This window comes from Oreochromis niloticus, linkage group LG20 (genome assembly GCF_001858045.2).
Source record: "Oreochromis niloticus isolate F11D_XX linkage group LG20, O_niloticus_UMD_NMBU, whole genome shotgun sequence".
Classification (NCBI taxonomy): domain Eukaryota; kingdom Metazoa; phylum Chordata; class Actinopteri; order Cichliformes; family Cichlidae; genus Oreochromis; species Oreochromis niloticus.
This window is the reverse complement of record NC_031984.2, coordinates 27,209,861-27,228,939: the sequence shown is the minus strand read 5'-3', so window position 1 is coordinate 27,228,939 and position 19,079 is coordinate 27,209,861. Positions and strand designations below refer to the sequence as shown.

Genomic DNA, 19,079 nt, shown 5'->3' with positions numbered 1-19,079 from the left:
TCAGAATGGCTCCTATTTTTAAACCTTTCAGTCGAAGTCCTGTTCTGAACATTTGTACTTTGTACTTATGTGAGCCAGACCTCTATGCTCATGTGACCAAAAGACCTTTTCATTGCACTCTGTGCCATATATTACACTGGCACGCCTCACGGTTCAGATCGTTCCTGCTGAATTTTCCTCCTCAGCCTCTTTGGGCTGTTATATTACAACTCTGCACTGACAGTCTAACACGAAGCCCTCCGGCTTGGGAACAGTGACTCTTCCACTAAAAACTGCAGAAAATTGCCCTGCTCTCTCATCACCACCTCCGTGTGAAATTCAGGTCAATTTGAAACATAACTTCACTTTTCCTCTGCAAAAATTTGAGGTCTGAGGAGAAATTGTTGAGTGCACAGTGGAGGTGGTTATAACCAGACTTCAAGGGAGTGATCAACAAACAGCAAACTGGAAAACTGGAAATCCACCAAATTCAAACAAGGTAAGGTGCCTAAATTTCACGAACCTATTCCCACAACATTTTGACTGAATCTTATAAACTTGTTACAGGACCCACTGAATTTAAAATTATAGCTGCTATGTGTTGAATGTAACAGTTTGTGACTTGGACATCCTTCCCGGAGATACCACAAGGAAAAGACACTGGCATTCTTCAGTTATGCTGACAGTGTAATAACTATGTAAGTAATTGTTGAGAACAAGGGCAGAAAATAACAAGCTCCAGCGGCAAACATGAATAAACTGGAGTCATCCTTTAAGAAATTCTTTGAAGCAATAAATTACTTTTTGGCTTTCAGGAGCCTCTGTGGCCGCAAGTGGTAATTGCAGGCCACTGGTGCATTAAATTCTGTTGTGATCTGAGTCTGAGTGGCTCCACTTCCAAAAACCCCTTGGAAAGCTTTCAGTTGCTCATGCATTCAATTCCAAATCATCAACCCAAGCCAACAATCTTGCTGTCCATTCATTTCAAGTTAGCACATGGCTAATCTGATTGCGGTGAACGAAAGCAGCCACAGTCGCAGACGTTTGGTGGTCAAACTTAAGCTCCCAGAGGAGTCGCTCTTCTTCTTTTGCAGGGCGCTGCCATCTCTGGCTTATTTTTTTTTTCCTTGTCCTACTGTTAGACCGAGGCCCTCTTCTGAAAAACAGCCTCTGTTTACTTTTCCCTTGCGAACATACACTTCTGACCTTTCATTCAGCTTTCCTGCGTCACATTTAACTTTAGATGCTGCTGCACTGCAGTAATAAATAAACTCCTTAAAGACTTTGTTGATGGATGCGATCACACTAGCCGTGCACAGCCACTGAGGCAACAGAATAGCCACAGCACGCCGCGTGGAAAGCTTCACTTTGTGTAAGCTTCTGCTAAAAGAGCATCATGACAGGAAACAGCAACACCACCTTTCTCCTCTCCCTCCTCTCCCTCTCAAACACACACCGGCTGCACAGTATATTCTGTGTTCTTCTCATTCTGTTTTTTCTACGCTCTCCTCGTCTCTCACCGCTCCCTGCATCTGCTCTCAGCTCGCAGACAGGAAAGTGTGAATTATGGCTAATCACGGCTGAAACTCGGATAATTGGATGTGTGCTTACGTCACCTCTCTATTCACATGAGAAATCCTTAAAGAGAGACATTTTCTGATTTATAAGCGAAACCTTTTCCTTCAGTTCACCTGTGAGAAGAAAAGAGACTGCGACACAAACAAGACAGCCTTGTTCATCACATATATTAAAACATACTTTATAACAAGGTATTTACAGCATATTTCATTTGACAGTTCAGCTCTATATAACTACTTCATGTACATGGAATAAAAAATGTTTTTTTTAATGTGACAGTTGAACTATGTACATTCACAAAACTATATGCCTCAGCTCTCAGGAAAATACTATCCGGAGTCTTCTGAACCTTTTCAGAAAAGCCATTTACAGAGTCGCCTCTTAAATGTCTGCCTTTACTTCTCCTCTCGCTCGTTGCTGGTGGTTGAGACTCCTTACACCGAGGCTCATTTTAGAGATTGCCATCAAGGCTTCTTTTTTTACAGCCTAGTTGTAAAAAACATCGTCCTCGGATAAGGAGCTGCTGTCTACGTGTCGGACAGCGGCTTCTGCAATCACAGTGCTTCTGTCCTGAATAGGATGATCTCTGTCCTGCGCGTTGGACATCAGGGAAGTGGAGCTGATTGGTGGTGGTGGAGGGGGGACCAGGTTGGCTGCAGTGTTGTTGCCATACGCCTGGGTGTGAATGCTGTACAGATGCTGAGGGACACCAACGCTTCCTCCATCAAGCAGGAATTGAGACAGGTAGTGGCTCTGTGCTGCTGTGGAGGGGAATCAGTATCAGTCAGAAGGTAGCTTTGTAAAAACAAAAGGAAAAAAAAGTATCTGGATTTCACAAACAAGTGAGTCATCACGGGTTGCTGTGATTTTTAGAAGGTCTTTACACACACGCTGCTCAAATCAGATGAAAAAAAAATGTTTTTCTAAACCACCTGCTGCACAGCACTCGACTGTTGGCTTGGATAACACAACACTGTGACCTATTTCTGTCTGAAAATATATATAAGTTTGTGAAGACATGTGTGTAAGTATATATTTTTGATATGAATGCTTGGATTAAGGGTAAATGATCTGGTTACCTAAACAGTAGGCGTTTATTAGTGTCACTGTGTGGAGTGGAAAGTAGTGGACCCAAATGCAGATGACCGAAATGTGGAAATTGAACTGGATTATAACAAAAGGCCTGCCTTTTATTGAGGCCGAAAAACAGAACATGAACCAAACGTGAAAAACCAGATGAATGAGAAACTAATCACGAAAACCTAAACTGGGAAAACCAAATACACGAAAACAGGAACACATGAATACCTGAGACACGACGAACTTGGAACACGGGGAGATATGGGAAAGTTAACAGACAAACCGACGGGGAACAAAGCAGAAGACACACACTATTTACACAGAGGGTAACGAGGGAATACACAACAGAAGGAAGACACAGCTGAACCTAATCAGACATGACGAGTCAGGGAGGAAGCAAAACAAAATACACTCACACAGGACACGGAACTATTACCATAACACAGGAAACCAGAGACTCACACTGAGACGCGGATTGACAGAACATAAGGAAGAGAGGGAGCAAGAGATGTGACTGGTAAACAAATGAATGAACATGAAGACAGAACTAAACCTACACTGAAACATTACACACTAAACATGGGAGGCACAGGAACAAACCTAAGACCTAGAAATCACCAAAATGTAACCAGAAACTAACTGAAACAAAGCAAAAAAACACAAACACTGAGTCTCCAGACTCCGGACCACGACAGGAGATGTATCAGTTGGTGAAGTTTCCTTTAAGTGAGAATTTTAGGCAGTAAGTTTAATTTTTTATTTCCTTACAAAACAGCTAACATAAATAAAACAAAGAGTCATGCTAAACAGAAAGCACATCCTCTTTTTGTTCTAAGGTTTTATGTGTCAGAACATCATAAAAAATAATCCAAACTAGATAAATACAACCTCCGCTGAACAACAATATGTGAGATATTACACCGTATCTTATTCAACAAATACCAAGCCAAAATTCTGAAGTAGTGTGTGACAACCTAAGTTCATCCCATGACTCAGTAGCTCCAGAAACTTCAGCTGTAGTGAGTTTAAGTAACAGTTTTCCAGCTGACTATCAGCCTCTCACATCACTGTGGAGGAACTGTGGCCCACTTTTCATTACAGTGTTGCTTCAGTTCACTGACACTTGTTGACATGTGTCCACACACAGCTTTCTTATGATCCCACCACACCAACTTTAGCGTAGAGATGATTTCATGGTTCAACGACTGCAAGGTGCCCAGGTGCTGCAAAACAAGCCCAAATCATCACCCCTCCATCACCGTGCTGTGCTGATCTGCTCTGTTTGGTGTTGTGGTGCTGCACGTTATAGCCAGACACCATTGCTTAAGGCATAGCAAACTTAAGCAATGTTGCCATGTTTTTTTTATGCAATTTTAAAACCTGCAAGTACCAGATAATTTTGATGATGTCCGTACACATAAAACCTTATATTTGAAAGAGGATGTACTTTGATTTTATGACTGGAGAGGGTAACAAGCCCAGAATTACATATTACAGACAAACATATATCAAAGTACTAAATATATAAATCTAGGAACATATTAGGCATCATAATTTCAGTGTGAAGATGAAAAGGTCTTCACCGTGGGTAGTTTAAGATTTTAGATGTACATACCATCATATCTGAGGTAGTAGTATTCATCCTTGGGGTTACAGAATTTTTCAGCTGTTTACGTCGGTAAAGTTTTAGCACCAGTCATCTTCGAGCAATAGGTGCACACGACATAAACAGTTCCTCTGAGACATCCACCACTACTACACAAAGTAAATCCTGACACACTGATGACTTTTGATTTCAAGTAAAGTAACTGCCAGTCAGTTGGATTCTTTCATGGCTCTTATTTAATAGAGGACAGATTAATCTCCTTGCCAAAGCAGCAGTAACAAAATAAAGAAGACAACAGAGCAGCTTACATCACTATGCAGCAAACACAATAAAGCTATCAATCAGGTATGTTGTGAAAGACAAATTCATTCTTTTATCTTTTATGTCTGTCTGCAAATAAAATTCATTGTCAACATTAAAGCAATGACTTGGAGGTAAAATTATGACTTTGGGATAATAATTAATCAAACCCAGACGGAGACCGTTATAAAAGAAATGAATGTATTTGGTTCATTCGTATTCAGACACAATGGATCAGCCACGTTCGCAGCGTGAAAAACAAAAATGACATGCCGATAAAGGAGACACCAACCTTGTAAGCTGGTGGACGGCTGCTCTGTGTTGTCGTTCATGGACCACACGTTCATGGCCGCCTCAGCCAGGGCAAACTGCTCCGCGACACCTGCGAGACGCAAGCCAAACAAACACATTTCGTGTTGCGTTTCTCAGAAGTTGATCAGTTGTTTTTCACAAAGCGTACACCACAAGACAAAAAAAAGAAAGAAAGAGGGAAATTCAATAAGTGCACGAGGTTTGAGTCACTGTCATCAGACGTTCTAAAGGTTATTGATTTTTGTAGATGCTCCCTCGGCACAAACCAATCACACAAAAACAATGTTGGGGGGGGATCACAGCATCGCTTCATTTCCACAGACAACATCTTGTTTTCCCTCCTATGAAACTCATCCGTCTGCCTCACCTGCAGCGAAGCGAGCTTCTTTGAACTCGTCCGTCATTTGGGAATAAAGCTGTTCGTCTTCCTGCAGCTCGGCCTCCATGCCCCCCCAGGCGCCGCCTCCTCTACCCCAGGCCCCGCTCCATCCACCTCCACCTCCCCTGGCTTCACCGCTTCCACCCCAACCCTTCCACTCAATCAGGTGCGCAACTCGCCCCTGGGCCATTGCTGTCGGCTTGGTGATGTGCTCCTTTATTGTGGCCACCAGACCTAAATAATGGAAGGAGGACAAGAAGGGATGAAGCTCAAGATTAGATTTTGGTTGTCCGGGCTGAAAAGGTGGAGCATGCAGTAAGTGTGGCAACGAAGGAATAAGAGAAAGTAATTGAGGGGAAGGCAATGTAAAGATGAAATAGCTCCATGAAAATGGTGTAGAGTAGGAAAGAGATGAAAACGGCGAGAAACGGGGCATGTGAAGTCTAATAGAGGGCAAGAGAAAGGTGAACTGTAATGAGATGGTTGTTGTTTGACATGAAATTCTACAGCTTTGCATAATTCAGGCTTGAGGGTGAGCATTTATTCTTGATTTGCATAACATGAACCATGAAAAGAAGAACTTCTACTGCTGCCTTCTTATGTAGCGAGCCACTGAAACGAAACTGGACAGAACAGAAATGAGAGCATAGCAGCGCCTCGGGCAGTTCTTGTTTATAACTCTCAGCACTTTAACAGTATTGTACAAGTCTCACTTAGCTAGAAAACCATTGAAACAAAAACAGTTTGACATTTATCATTTTATTAGATCATTTCAGTCTGTTTGGACTCCTTTGTAGTTGTGATAGACATCATAATTGTTAGTTTAACCAAAAGGATCCAACAAATCAGGTGCGTTTCCCTCTGGTCTTTGAATGTTGCCCTAAATGGACTCTTGTCAAGCAATATCAAGTCTCTGTGTTCCCGTATCTCCCACGGAATCACCGGGCAAAACCTCAAAGGATCCATCATTTAATTTAATCAAGGAGACAAAAGTTGAAAGGTCTTTGGAAAGGACGAGTTAAAGTCAAATTGACAAAGGACAAACAAAGGAAAGGTTGAAAAGGTAAAGGTCAAAAAAAGAGATGAATTTATGGAAAAAGCAGAAAAAAAATGTTAAGACTGCAGAAGCTTAGAGGAAAACCAAGGATTAGAAATCAGAAGGCGACTTTGAGGATTGAGAAATGGTGTAAATAAGATAAGGGATCCAAATGTGCTGGACACCTGGGTTCAAGCTGAGAAAAAAAACATTGGTATCACTTTTTCTTCTTTCCCTTCTGAGCTCAACACCTACTTCTCAGCGTTTTGTTGTACACTGTGACACCCACTTCCGTCTCATGCTGCGTTCACACAGTGACGACTCTTTTTTGCGGCTCTTTTCTGGCTGACTGTTGATGTGAGGAAGCTATATTTGCATCTATTTAGGTTATGTGCACACAGCAATAAAATCCCATCTGTTTTCCAAACTGTCAACACTGCGTTATGAAACAGACTAAATCATAATAGGCTGACATAGCTCAGCCTATTTGTTCCCGGAAGGCAGTGGGCAAACGTAAGCCAGGCATGATTTTCGCTGTTAATCTGTAGGTACAGTGCAGACAAGAAACAGTGTTTAAGGGACCGCCAGGTCCATGGGAGGCTGATGCACACTGTGCTGGTTGGAGCTACTGACTGTGCTGCTGCTGCTGCATGCCTCTACACAGGCCTGTTATTATGTTTCTGGAAAAAAAAGAAAAAAAACCTACAAAATGTCACATTTGCATTGTCTGTGTGTGAAGAGAAGTAAAACATTTTCATGAGTTTGCACAGTTAACTGAAAGGGCTTTTTCAAGATGTTATTTTTGTCATCCTCGCTTTTATTGTTTCAGATAATTTTCCTTATCACAGAAGCCTTTTTGAAAACTTTTGAAACATATGCTCGTCTGAGTCAGCCTCAATTATTGCTGGGCGTTGAAAGCAATGAGCCTATTAAGCAGTCGTGAGTGGAGCACAAAAGACAGTAATATTGTCCTTCTTTGCCTTTAGTTTAGCATCTTACCCTATACCCAGCTTGCCTGTTAAGATTACTGGAGCCATATGCATCCTGATAATAACAGCAGACACAATTAATTCATTTATATTTCCTTAAACGGGAAATTTTATGTAATTCTGTAAAGCTGTAAGCACAATAAGGTTATACTGTATGATTGACTTTTATGCTAACAGAGTGAACTGGGATAAATAAGAACTGAATCAGTTGATTTATAGTTTTTAAATACAGACAGAGACCATTCGTGAATGTACTGAAGGAGAGCATGCAGGGGCTTGGTTAAATGGCAATTAGCCTTTAGCTAGGCAGTCGGCAATTAAAGAGACAAAAATTTCCCTCAAGACTTGTAAGAGACCAAAAACATAGCTGAGGTGAAGGGCTAGCAGGCTCAGAGGTACAGAGGATGGATGGTGGATATACTGGACAGAGGATATTGGATATGGAGCTTCCAGACAGGAGGAAAAGAGGAATACCACAGAGAAGATTCATGGATGTAGAGAAGTAGTATATTAATGTGAGAGAGGTGGATCCTAGGGATAGGATGAGATGAACTGCTGTGGAAAAAAGGGAACAGCTAAAAGGGAACGGCTCATAGTAAATGAAACAAACAAGCTGATATATAAGTTGGGTAGTTGAAACAGTTTGATTGCTAAGCACATGATAGAGAGGATTAGCATGTCAGGTTTTACATTTGCTTGGTTGCTTCTCAGTAAGATCAGCCAATCAGATCAATCAAATAAGAGTTCGAGGACTGAATTCAAAGGAGACCCTTAGAGACACATTTGATGTATTAGATTTATCTTCACAACTTCAGAGGAAGTATGCCATTAATGGGTTGAATAGTGACTGTGTGAGTAATTTCAAAGTCAAAACAAACCCAGATTGAGCTTGTTAAGAGGTCTGTGGTACACGAACTAAAGGCTATGGCCCAGTGGCTCCATGTTGCAGTAGTTAACATATAGGTATAATATGCAAAACATCCCTTGTTTGAGAACACGCATGCTGACCCTTAGGGGGTCACAAGTTAATGTGTTCCTAGTGTCCTAAGTTCCAAGTCAGGATAAATGGCAGAGTTGTGTGAGGAAGGGCATCTGGTGTAATATGTGTCAAATCAAATATATCAATCCATCTGCTGTGGTGACCCCATGGGAAATAAGGGGGCAGCTGAAAGTACCTACCTGACAAAGGATAGGACCGGGACGCTTTTATGATTTACCAAAAAAAAAGGTTTTAAAGAGTCTGCTTTCAGCCATTTCCACGACTGGTTTGCTTGTCGCCAGCTATTTTCTCCACTAATGTCCCCTCTTTATCATTTACTGTAGCCGACTGGCTGCTCAAATCCGTTTGCTAACTATTCTTTTTGCTCTGTTTTGATCCCACATTCAAAGTCATTTGATACATACAGACATGAAATTTAGGTTGGGAAGAAGATGGGCATAGAGCTGGCACTCCTTTTAAAATATTGAATGGTTCACGCAAACCAACATTTTCAACCAATGGTTTTTTGCTTGAGTTTTTTTTGTTTTACTCTATAAAGTTGCCCTTAAACACATATATTATTACACAACATGGGCAGCTTCAGTAGAGGTGATTGTGCAAACAAAGCAAGCAGTCATAAAAATGAAACTAACAGAAAATATGTAAGAGTCACTTTGCTGTTAAAAATGAGTCACCGCTAAAATAGAGACAGGAAATGAAATGATAAATGATACATTTAGCCATGTTCAGCATGTCAGAGGCAACAAGCATATCAATAACAATCTGAAATTCCTTGGGGACTGTAATAAATGATTCAGTGTCTCATTTATTATAATCAAGATAGTGGTACTACTTAAACAACCAGTAAGTCTGGAGTAAGTGATTTTATCAAATAAAAACCAAAAACATATACTGCGTCGTGTGGAGCACGACTTCCTGCTGTGCTTTGTTTATGAGCAAACACAGACAGATGAATAAACTGTGGAGGTTTTAAAATCTGGAGATGTAGCGTGGGTTTTGCATTGTTGGGGGGTATTTAAGTATTCATTGTTACCATTAAATTAACCTGCTAACAGCCCTGCTAGGCTCTAAATACAGGCAAAGGGGTGCTCTGTGTATTTACCATGTTTATAGTCTTACTTATACATATTTTGTAGGTGCCACACTCTCCGTGTCAGAGTGTGTGTAGGTCTAAGTGATGTAAATTTGGCTACTGTGAATGGACAGACGTCCATGTTCACACCTATCTATAGTAACAAGTAGGGGCGCCTCCAGACCTTTTTTTTACCAATATAGCACAGTCTTGCCAGGGTGGGCCACTGGGGAAGGAGCAGCAAATTATATGCGGTCCATATAGCCACCTATTTCAAGGCAGTTCATGCAAAAGTTACTGACATATTGCACTAAAGTAGACTGGACTGATGAGTTTGCTAATATTGCCAATGTTGAAGCTTTGCAGTAAGAAAGATTTCATACATAACTGCTGTGAATGAATGCTAACAAAACATCTTCCTGTGTCTGTTCTGAACTTTGTGTTCCTGCTCCAAAGTGAAATATTTAGGGGAGCTCCTGAATGTTCCTTCAAAGCCACCATAAATTCTGTATATTAAGCTGTAACTTTGTATTAAATAAACTGCTGGGAACATTCAGCTCACTTCGAGATGAACAGTTACATTTTATGTAGCCATTGGAATAGAGATTTTAAAACACTAAGTTCCAGTGCTGTGTTAAAAATCTGCATTAACTGAACTTAAACTGGAGTCTTCATAAGTTTTTAATTTTTAAAACTTGTTAACTGAACTCGAGAAAAGCTAGGACATTAATTTTGCTCTACAACCATAGGCAAATGTGCCCTTTGTTTACTTTTTCTCCTTTAGAGGAGTTGGTTTGACGACATGCAGATTTGTCCCATTTATTTTCATTTGCACTGGTCTAAAATAGCCTTCAGAGCAGTTTGCCTTGTTTTCATAGCTGTAAGCAGAAACACCAATTGCTAAATTTAATATCTATTAAAAAATTTGGCAAGTCAAAATGTTTTGTATGTTCTTCAAATTACACACAGAAAGACTAAAAGGTCTGCTAATGGGCTGCTTCTTTAGAGATGTGATTTAATGAGTTCACTTTGACTAAAGCGCTGGAGAAAGCTGTTATCAGCTTCAGACTGAAAAGCTAAAAGCTTCCTTTTAGATTGAAGCTGAGTTACAGAAGTATTTTAGTTTGTGCATTTTTTAAGGTTTTAAATGACCTTTTAGAGATTAGTACCCTTATCTACAATGTGCATAATATTCTAACTGCTCAGTCTGAGCACTGTCAGAAATAAAGGCATCGCTCTGCAATTATTAAAAATCTTATTCAGCTGACAGAATTGTTTCAGTTAGGATGGGGGGACGCACCATGCTCACCAGCTTAACTTTTAAGGTGGGGTCCCTCAGGGATCCATTTTTGGTCCACTTTCTGTTTTCATTGTATATGCTCTGCTTGAGTTTAATCTTTAAAAACCCCCATGGTATTTCATTTTACTGTTATGCAGATAATTCTGCGAATTATCTGCTTAAAATGCAAAACCATGGCTCTTCTGAAGGCCCTACTGGACTGTCTGGTCTATGTCAAAAGATGGATTGCATTAAATTTTCTTACTTTAAATGAACAGAAGTGATTTTGTTTGGAGCACCTGAAGCCCACCTGACTCAGACGTTTAAAAATCTATTTTAAAAAAACAAAGCCTCTGTGAAGAAACTTAGCGTGACCCTTGGCAGCTCTTTTCCTTTTGATAAACAGATAAATGCTGTTGTTAAAGCTAGGCTCTTTTAGCTTTGGGTACTTAAAAGGTGAGGCTATTTCTCTGCTTGACAGACTTTGAAAAAGGCTATTCATGCCTTCATTTCGTGACTTGACTGTAACAGTCTTTATTCACCTGTCAGTGAGTTGTTGCTCGGTCTGCAGCTGGGCTAAAATGTTTGGGTCTTAACAGATCAACCATACTGATTTCCTTTTATTGGTCCCATTTTTCCCGCTGATTTTAAGTCATTGCATGGATTGTGCCTCCTTACTTCTCTGATCTTTTTTTATTTTAACTTTGCACACTCCCACTAGATCTGCTGAGCAGATCCTCTTAGCTGTACAGACGTCCAGATAAAGGTGATCAGGCCTTTACAGTATCATTAATGAACTGTGACTGCACACAGCTAGCAAGAATATGCTTCTAGTTTTATGGTTTTAATTAAACTTAAAGTAATGACAGGGACACGCAGATTGGTGTTTACAATTGATTGTGCATCTGCTAGGCGCTGGCAACAACATTTACTGTTATAGCCTGCAGAACTGCCGCATACCACGATGAAAGAATCAGCAGCATTATATAAACTGAATTTTAGTCATGATTAGGACTACTTTTCAAATGACACTGAATTCACTGAGCACCTTCATACTCTGATAGTGCGAAGCCTATTTCATTTTAACGACCAGCGTAAACATACGTGTAGAAAAACACTGCATGTTTAGTAACACAGGGTTTCTAAGAATAACAAAACTGTCATTTCTTTTTCAGTCCAATATTATTGCAGCTTTGCAATCTAATGAAGACTTTAGCTTCCCAGAGTCGCTAACAGCGCTTGAGCACCATTGGCTCTTAATACAATCACGTCAGCCTGACGCATTCATCAAACAGCATCACACAAGGAGAATAAAAGCAGCAACGGCTGCTCAATATTATTCAAAATGCAATTACAGTGGTACAATAATATTTGCGTTAGCACAGTGTGATCACATTTAAGCAGTTATGGTGTCAGCTCCACGTCCACAGAACTTACAGCGCCAATTTAAGTGATGACTGAAGACTGATTAAGATTGAGTAAATGTTAAAAAGCTTTTTGATTCTTTTTTTATATCACGCAGCCTCTCAAAGCAGGTGCCAGCATCTCAGCCGTCTTCCTGAATGTCTGTATTTGTCTATCGCATTCATGAGGTTTTCATGGTCTCCATAATTATTCTGTCACTGTAATAAAGAAGCGTTCACTCGGAAAAGTTCAGCAAGGCATAACACATTAACCGAGATAATGAACCCCCCACAGAGCGGGGGAAGCAGTCGAGATGAGGCAGACAGACACAGGATGGGGAAAGAAGACGAGGAGCAGGAAGCCAGAGTTAAAGGTGGAGAAGGAAAAAATACACATGGATGAAGGAAATATGTGTGCTGCTTGGCATTGCTGTGTGTGAGGGAGTAAGGAAAGACGGAAATTACATTATAATCTCCCGTAGTTACCAGCACAGTGACTCATGATGAAGCACACAGGAATTAAACACAGCATGAACTAAACACGTGTGTGTGTGTGTGTGTGTGTGTGTGTGTGTGTGTGTGTGTGTATGTGTGTGTGTCTCACCCATCAAAGAGGACGTGGCCAGCTCTGCAATGTCATAGCGACTGGTTTTATCTGATACGCTGCCATTGGAGGGATTCTGGCCGTCCTGCATAGTATAATAGTATAAAAAAGGGATTTATATTCATTACTTCTCAGGACTAAGCTTCCTTTTAGGTTGCCATCAATGCATTTATGACATCTGACCTAATTCGGGGGCAGGCAACTGCAAAAAAACAGTAGATGCAAACATATGCATGCAACAGAACATTTGCATACACCCTCTTCTTGCAACCGCATCCAGTCACGTTGAGCCTCAGCCCACACTATTCCCACTTTTTTCTTCCTGGCAAAATGGTGATAATGACAATAACATCCATAAATCCCTCAGTAATCACACTCAGCCTGAATAAGTTGCAAGCAAAAGGTATTATAAGCCTGTCTGCTGTTTACACCCAAGAAGCTGCAATCGATACAGACTTGGGAGGTACTTTTCAAACAGTGTTCTCTCGGCTTTAGTATTTTTGAACTGAGAGTAAGCTGACGGTGTAAACAGTTCACATTAGAGCATAGATAAAGGTTCCACTCCAGACTGCTGGAAACCAGTTCAAATCCACTTGTACACATATTACAATTTTTCATATATAACAATAAATGACATTCACATTTTGTGCATCATAGAAAGGCGATTTCCCCTCGTTTGTCAGCATTCGAAAAATATTTTAGTTTTCTACAATATGATTTTTTTTCCTTTGGTACAGACAGTCTGCATGTTTTTGGGATGTGTTCAATTCCAGCTTTGTACAATCTACGCGAGTTGATAGCTTAATGTTACTGCTGGAGGTTCGATCTTTTTTTTCCATCCCATTACATCCAAACGTGGATGCTCTTTTGCTTTACAAAAGCAAGTGAAATCTTCCTCTCTTCAAATCAGGGTCCCCAGTTTTCACCTTGATACACAATAGCAGTCATTTATCCTCAGAAAATAACCTGCCTGGAGCAGCACGCATTTTTGTTTTACCATTGTAGAAGAAATTAGAAATCAAGGAATTCACCATGACTGAATATTTGACCAGTTTGACTGGGTAGGCTTTCAACAACACTTTTTTTTAACACGTGAGTTAAAGGTTTAGGGTAAGTCACTGTAGTTGCAGTGTTTCAATGTATGAGCTGTAACTCGTGGTGAGAACTTTAAGAATGTTTTTGAGAAATACGCCACTGTTGTTCCCGTTGTAGAGGCAAATCAAAACCTCACAAAGACAACACATTTGCTTGTAAATTGATTTATTTCAGATTAAAACTTACAATAACATTCCTGTAAACTCAATTTCACTTGAAGGTTTTAAAACGTGTTGTTTTATACATTTTTGATAAAATGCTACTCCTTAAAACATACATAAAAATGTCAAAAAGTTACAAAAACGGAGAGACAGAAGGACAAAAATGTTTTATAATAATTGAGAATTTGTAAATGTTGTAACATTCGTGTTATTGTTATTGTTTATATGCACAGGTATAGAAAGAGCTGCCAGCACATTAGATGTCATCATAAACTGAGCTGGTCCAGCTAATGATGATATCATAGGGAGATAATTAGCTAAACTATGATCTGTGTTGTTGGTTTTAAAAAGGTATTAGCTGGTAATGACAGCCATTAAAGCCACCATTAAAAATCTAAAAGGGCCCGTATTTACAAGGTGATGGTGGGGGGCTCCCACTTACCCTGGCAGGGGATGACTGACCCTCCTCGGGGTGGTGCAGTGTTGATACAGGAATGCTGATCTCTGTAGGGAGTGACAGACAAACCCTGGTGTTACACTTGCAGCGTATGTGCCTCCTTTGTGTGTGTCGATGTGCTTCCAGGGGTCAAGTGAGCCTCATATATAAATGATGAGATGGAGACGGCTGAATCCTGTTAGAGTCATTTAACCAAAGCCTCTCTGCATATTTAGCTCGGCCCCAGCTCACACTCTGTTTGCTTTCTAATTGATGGTGATGAGGTTCGTATGAATGACAGGAGGAAATGAAGTGCAGGCCCGTGCGATGGCGAATTAACATTATTAGAAATGTCAGACGCATACACACGCTCACACATTAGGGGTTTTCCCACGGGAGGTGCCTTCAATACAATTGAGTATTGCTATGGAAACACTACAGCAAAAGGTGACTAGTGATGCCCTTCCATTTACTTGCCAGCACGCACTTTTACACATGCACACACACACTGGTGCACAGGGCTGTATCTGCTCTCTGGCCTCATCAGATCCTATCAGCAGGTCAAGAAACCCCATCATGATTCCTGAGCCAATACACTGTCCTTGTGGGGTTAAATCCCACACTGACTCACTCCCACACACACACACCTGTGCACGTACGCACAACACACACCTCCACTGCTCTCTTATCTGTTTGTCTGGATCCTCACAGCTGCCTTCTCTCTTTCCTCCCAGCTTGAAAGCACTGCTCGCTCTGTCACCTTTGTCTCACGAAATATTTTCAAACAGCACTCCAGCTGAAAATAATGTATACGACTGCAGTATGACGTTAATATTTTGTCATGTATTGGGAAAATGTTAAGTAGACTGCTGTTCTGAGGTATCACAGACACCTCACATCTGTCTTCTATGCTAGTGAACCTTTTGTTTTGACAGCATAAAATACTACCTATGTCCTCCCTGGAAGAGGCCCTGCACTCAGCTGAGGTATTGTTATTTCATCTAGGCAGCGCTGGAACACTAACTTATTTCCCCCAGAAGCAGAGACAGTGAGCAAACACAGTAGGAGAGAAAAGAAATTGCAACCCAAGTCACATCTTCAAGTCACGACAAGTTGGAATCGGCTTCTGACGAAGCTCTGACATCCTAAAGCTACAATTGTCCTTCACTGATCCACACAATCCTCATCATCAACCTCTTCTCCCAGAGTCTTTATTCTAAAGCAGCCTCAACAGATTCGCTCGAGGATAGATAAGACATCAGCTTAAAATAAGTTTCTGGATTCGCATGATGGAGCGCATCGCAAACATGCCACAAAATGTGATTCAGGTGGTCTTTCTGCTGTTAGAACTTCAGGAATATCTGCCAAAATCAAAAATCAAACATTTTTCCATGATTTTCCACGTCCACACATGCATAATTATTCCTGAAAGGCATAATGCAACTTTCTGAAACAGCCTGTGAATGCTGTCACATTATCTTCAAGGCTGATTAAACCCTCAGACATACAGACAGATGAGGAAGAGCAAGCAGGTGGAGTCAGGCACTGACCTTTGTGACCTTTGCAGAGGCAGGCACCCATGGTCTCGGGACGGCAGGGGCGGTTATCTGTTCACCATGGTGGATTGAGGATGAGGAGCGAGCTACAGAGAGGAGGGAAGGGAGCGAGGAAGGCAAGAAAAAAGAGGCAGCAGTGGACGCAGAAGTATCAGTAAGCAGAGGAGCAGAGGGAAGTGAGAAACTGTGGTGGTGGTGGTGGTGGCGGTGTGTGTGTGCGTTGGGGGGTAAGTAAGCGCGAATGCCTGATGAGCTGTAGGCTGAGGCACTGCTCCATACAGGAGAGGGGAGGTGAGAGAGAAAGAGCAAGAGAGACAAAGTGTGGGGAGGGGGGACACAAAGAAAAAGAGACAGAGAGCATTAATGTCTGTTTGGTGACGATTTGAATCTCCTCCCCACTCTTTCTTCTATTCTCCTCCCACTCTTCATGCTACTGTATATATTTGACTTCACACTGTGACAAGAAGGCTTATTGATGGAGGTATGTAAGTATGTTGTGGGACAAATTATCATTAGATAGATAGATAGATAGATAGATAGATAGATAGATAGATAGATAGATAGATAGATAGATAGATAGATAGATAGATAGGAATTTGATTCGCAACTGAAACTATGTTTCAGGCAGAAAGTGCAAAATGCTTAAGTGCAGATTTTCTGGCGGATCTCAGTCATTTTTACGCAATCATTTCCATTCCCATCTTTTGACCATGAAGGGCAGACAATCTTTTATTTCATTATGTGCGTATGACATCGTATTTAAGACAACAGCACTAAAGAAGCAACCAGCCCGACTTTTCCGAATACAAAATAGGGAGGAAAACACGTACAGGGTGGTCTTAAAAACGAAAAGAAGGAAAACGACTGAAGAAAAAAAACAAATCAAGACAAAAACAAGAAGTCACCACACACAAATCAGAAGCACTCACACAAGTTTAGAGGAGAGAACCCCGACAGACGACAAAGAAATAGTTGGACCTTATACGAGGGGGAAAGCGCATCAGTTCACAGAAGGACAGCAGACCAACAGCGCACACTGCACAGAAATTATATATCTATATATATAAAAATATATAATTTGCTGTTTTCCTTTGCAAATTCTGTCTCACCTGATTAATTTCTCCGGGGATATGAAACTTTTATGGATGATATTGAAGCCGAATCTTCCTTTAAAAGCATTTTTGTGGCGTTTAGTGAGATGCCTCTAAGACGATCTTCTCTCTGAACTTGGCAGCCTGAGCTGAATGTTCAGACTTTCTTGCCCTTGCTTAAACACAGCATTTAAACAGTGGCTCATTTCACCTGAATCGATTTTTTTCTTTCTCGACTCTTCTTGTCCCTGTGCGTTTCGTAGGTTGGTCTCAGAGCCCGGTGCCTGCTGGCACAGTAGTAACCGGGGCTTTGCTGACATCAGCCGCGGCAACGTGGGGAAAATCCTGTTGCTGTGGCAACCACGTTGCACCGTGCTTTTGAAGCTTTTTGCTGTAATTGGACGGAGAAAGGCTGCAAAGAAACATTATCTGATGAACATGGGAGGACTGCGCTGATAAAGTTAGAGAAACAGCAGACGCTGACCTCAAACATTCAAACAAATCGTGCTGCGTTTACGTTCCCTTTAAAAGAAACAGTGCTCTTTGTATTTTCTCCAAGGGCAGATCATTTCCACTAAGCCGAAACTCCACAGGGTATTCCTTCATATACATTCCCAGAGACGCTACCGCTCAACCATACAATAACTAACTGAAAATACAAGTGAGCCTTGAAATTGCACATTGGAGAAAGAAGATGGGATGTTTGGAAAAGAGAAGTTCTTTCTGGCTAATTTGACACAGAGATAAGTAAGAGCTGATGAGTAGCTTTACAGAATAATATAATCAATGAGTTGTTTTAATTAAATGAAACCCTGCTTAAAACTGTTGACCTTCACTGACGTTTTTCCAGAAAATTGTGCTTCAGGAGAACTGAATGAACCCTAACATCTCATCTAGAAATTACACATGTTCCTCCAAAAATCTAAGGACCTCTGAGACCTTCTGCTAACAATCAGTGAACACAGTGAAGAAAATTCCTCCTTAAACATAGTGAAGAAACCATACACCTTCAAGAAAAAGAGACCCCTCACTGATCCATTCAGCTCCCCTAAAAGAAACCTTAAGATGAAAATGAAGAACTCACTACTTCAAATTTAGCATACACCAGCCGCAGGAACCCTTCCAGAGCCCCTCAAACCTCTTTCAGTCTCAAGGAGGGCTTTAATATGTTCACTGACCCTTTTAATACACTTTGGGGACTCTGAAATCCCTCCAGAAACCCATAGAGAAGCTCAAGGAATCTTATTATTCCTTTAAATAATTCTGAACCTGCTCTGGAACATTCTTAATAATCTCTGCTGTAGTCCCAGACTCCCCCATGTCCTTCCATCCCGTCATGAAACGCATGCGGCTTGGTGAAAGGAATGAGGGCAAGGTTAGGAGCAGCCTGACACCTTGTGGCAAAAAGGCAAAAGTGCATGAGAAACTTGGAAGGCTGTGTAGCAGCCTTTCATGACATTTGTGCTTCAGTTGCTTGTAAATGTATCGTTAAACCAAACAAGGTGCGCGGTTAAAGCAGCCGGAGCTAGGATATTAGACAGGAAGAGCTTTGAGAAGTGTTTCATGAATAATTCAGACCAGCAGGTGGACGTGTTCACTAAAGCCCCAGGGGTCAGATCCCACTTCTCACCTTGCATGTTGAAGAAAAGTCAATTCCTTTGCTGTTACATATTCACATCGGCTCTTTACCACGCCTCAACACGTCTCAGTGCCGGCTGCTGTGCAAACCTTTTTTTGTCACCGTGTGCAGTTGTTAGACAGCGCCAATAAAACCAGCCTCTTTATGGTCCTTTGGTGTGACCGAATCTCTGTCCATCAAACGAAACCAATCTCGAGTAGGCTTTGAGGGGAATGTGGGTTTTTGCTTAGTAGTCGAGGAGAGAGCAGAAAGAGAAGGAGGAATGTCTAACATCCACATACGCGTATGCGATTCTCCTCAGTGGGAAGCCACAACCATTCAGCAACAGTCATTTCTGTCATCCCTTGGGGCAGAGAGAAAGTTGGATGCCTTTCAGTGCTGGAGGATTCTGAAATATTGTCATTGATATGCACAGTGTACTCAACATGAAAGTTGTTTTTTACTTCATGCGGCCAAGTTTTGATTCAATACAAGTTTGATTACT

General features: G+C 41.2%; 1 protein-coding gene across 3 annotated transcripts; it reads right to left on the bottom strand.

Moving 5' to 3' along the window:
* Positions 1 to 1,708: 1,708 nt before the first annotated feature.
* On the bottom strand, positions 1,709 to 17,631 carry fam131c (family with sequence similarity 131 member C). 3 transcript variants are annotated; one of them, XM_019349964.2, is made up of 7 exons: positions 16,975 to 17,631; positions 15,860 to 16,133; positions 14,316 to 14,377; positions 12,618 to 12,702; positions 5,223 to 5,468; positions 4,836 to 4,925; positions 1,709 to 2,315 (listed from the first exon to the last, which is right to left on the bottom strand). In XM_019349964.2, the coding sequence occupies exons 2-7, from the start codon at positions 15,888 to 15,890 to the stop codon at positions 2,044 to 2,046; spliced, it is 786 nt and encodes a 261-aa protein (XP_019205509.1). In that variant the 5' UTR covers positions 15,891 to 16,133; positions 16,975 to 17,631; the 3' UTR covers positions 1,709 to 2,043. The 3 variants fall into 3 exon arrangements, with proteins under 3 accessions (XP_019205509.1, XP_019205508.1, XP_025757560.1); XM_019349963.2 differs by having other exon boundaries at positions 1,709 to 2,318; positions 16,975 to 17,608; XM_025901775.1 differs by having other exon boundaries at positions 1,709 to 2,318; positions 17,168 to 17,608.
* Positions 17,632 to 19,079: the final 1,448 nt, after the last annotated feature.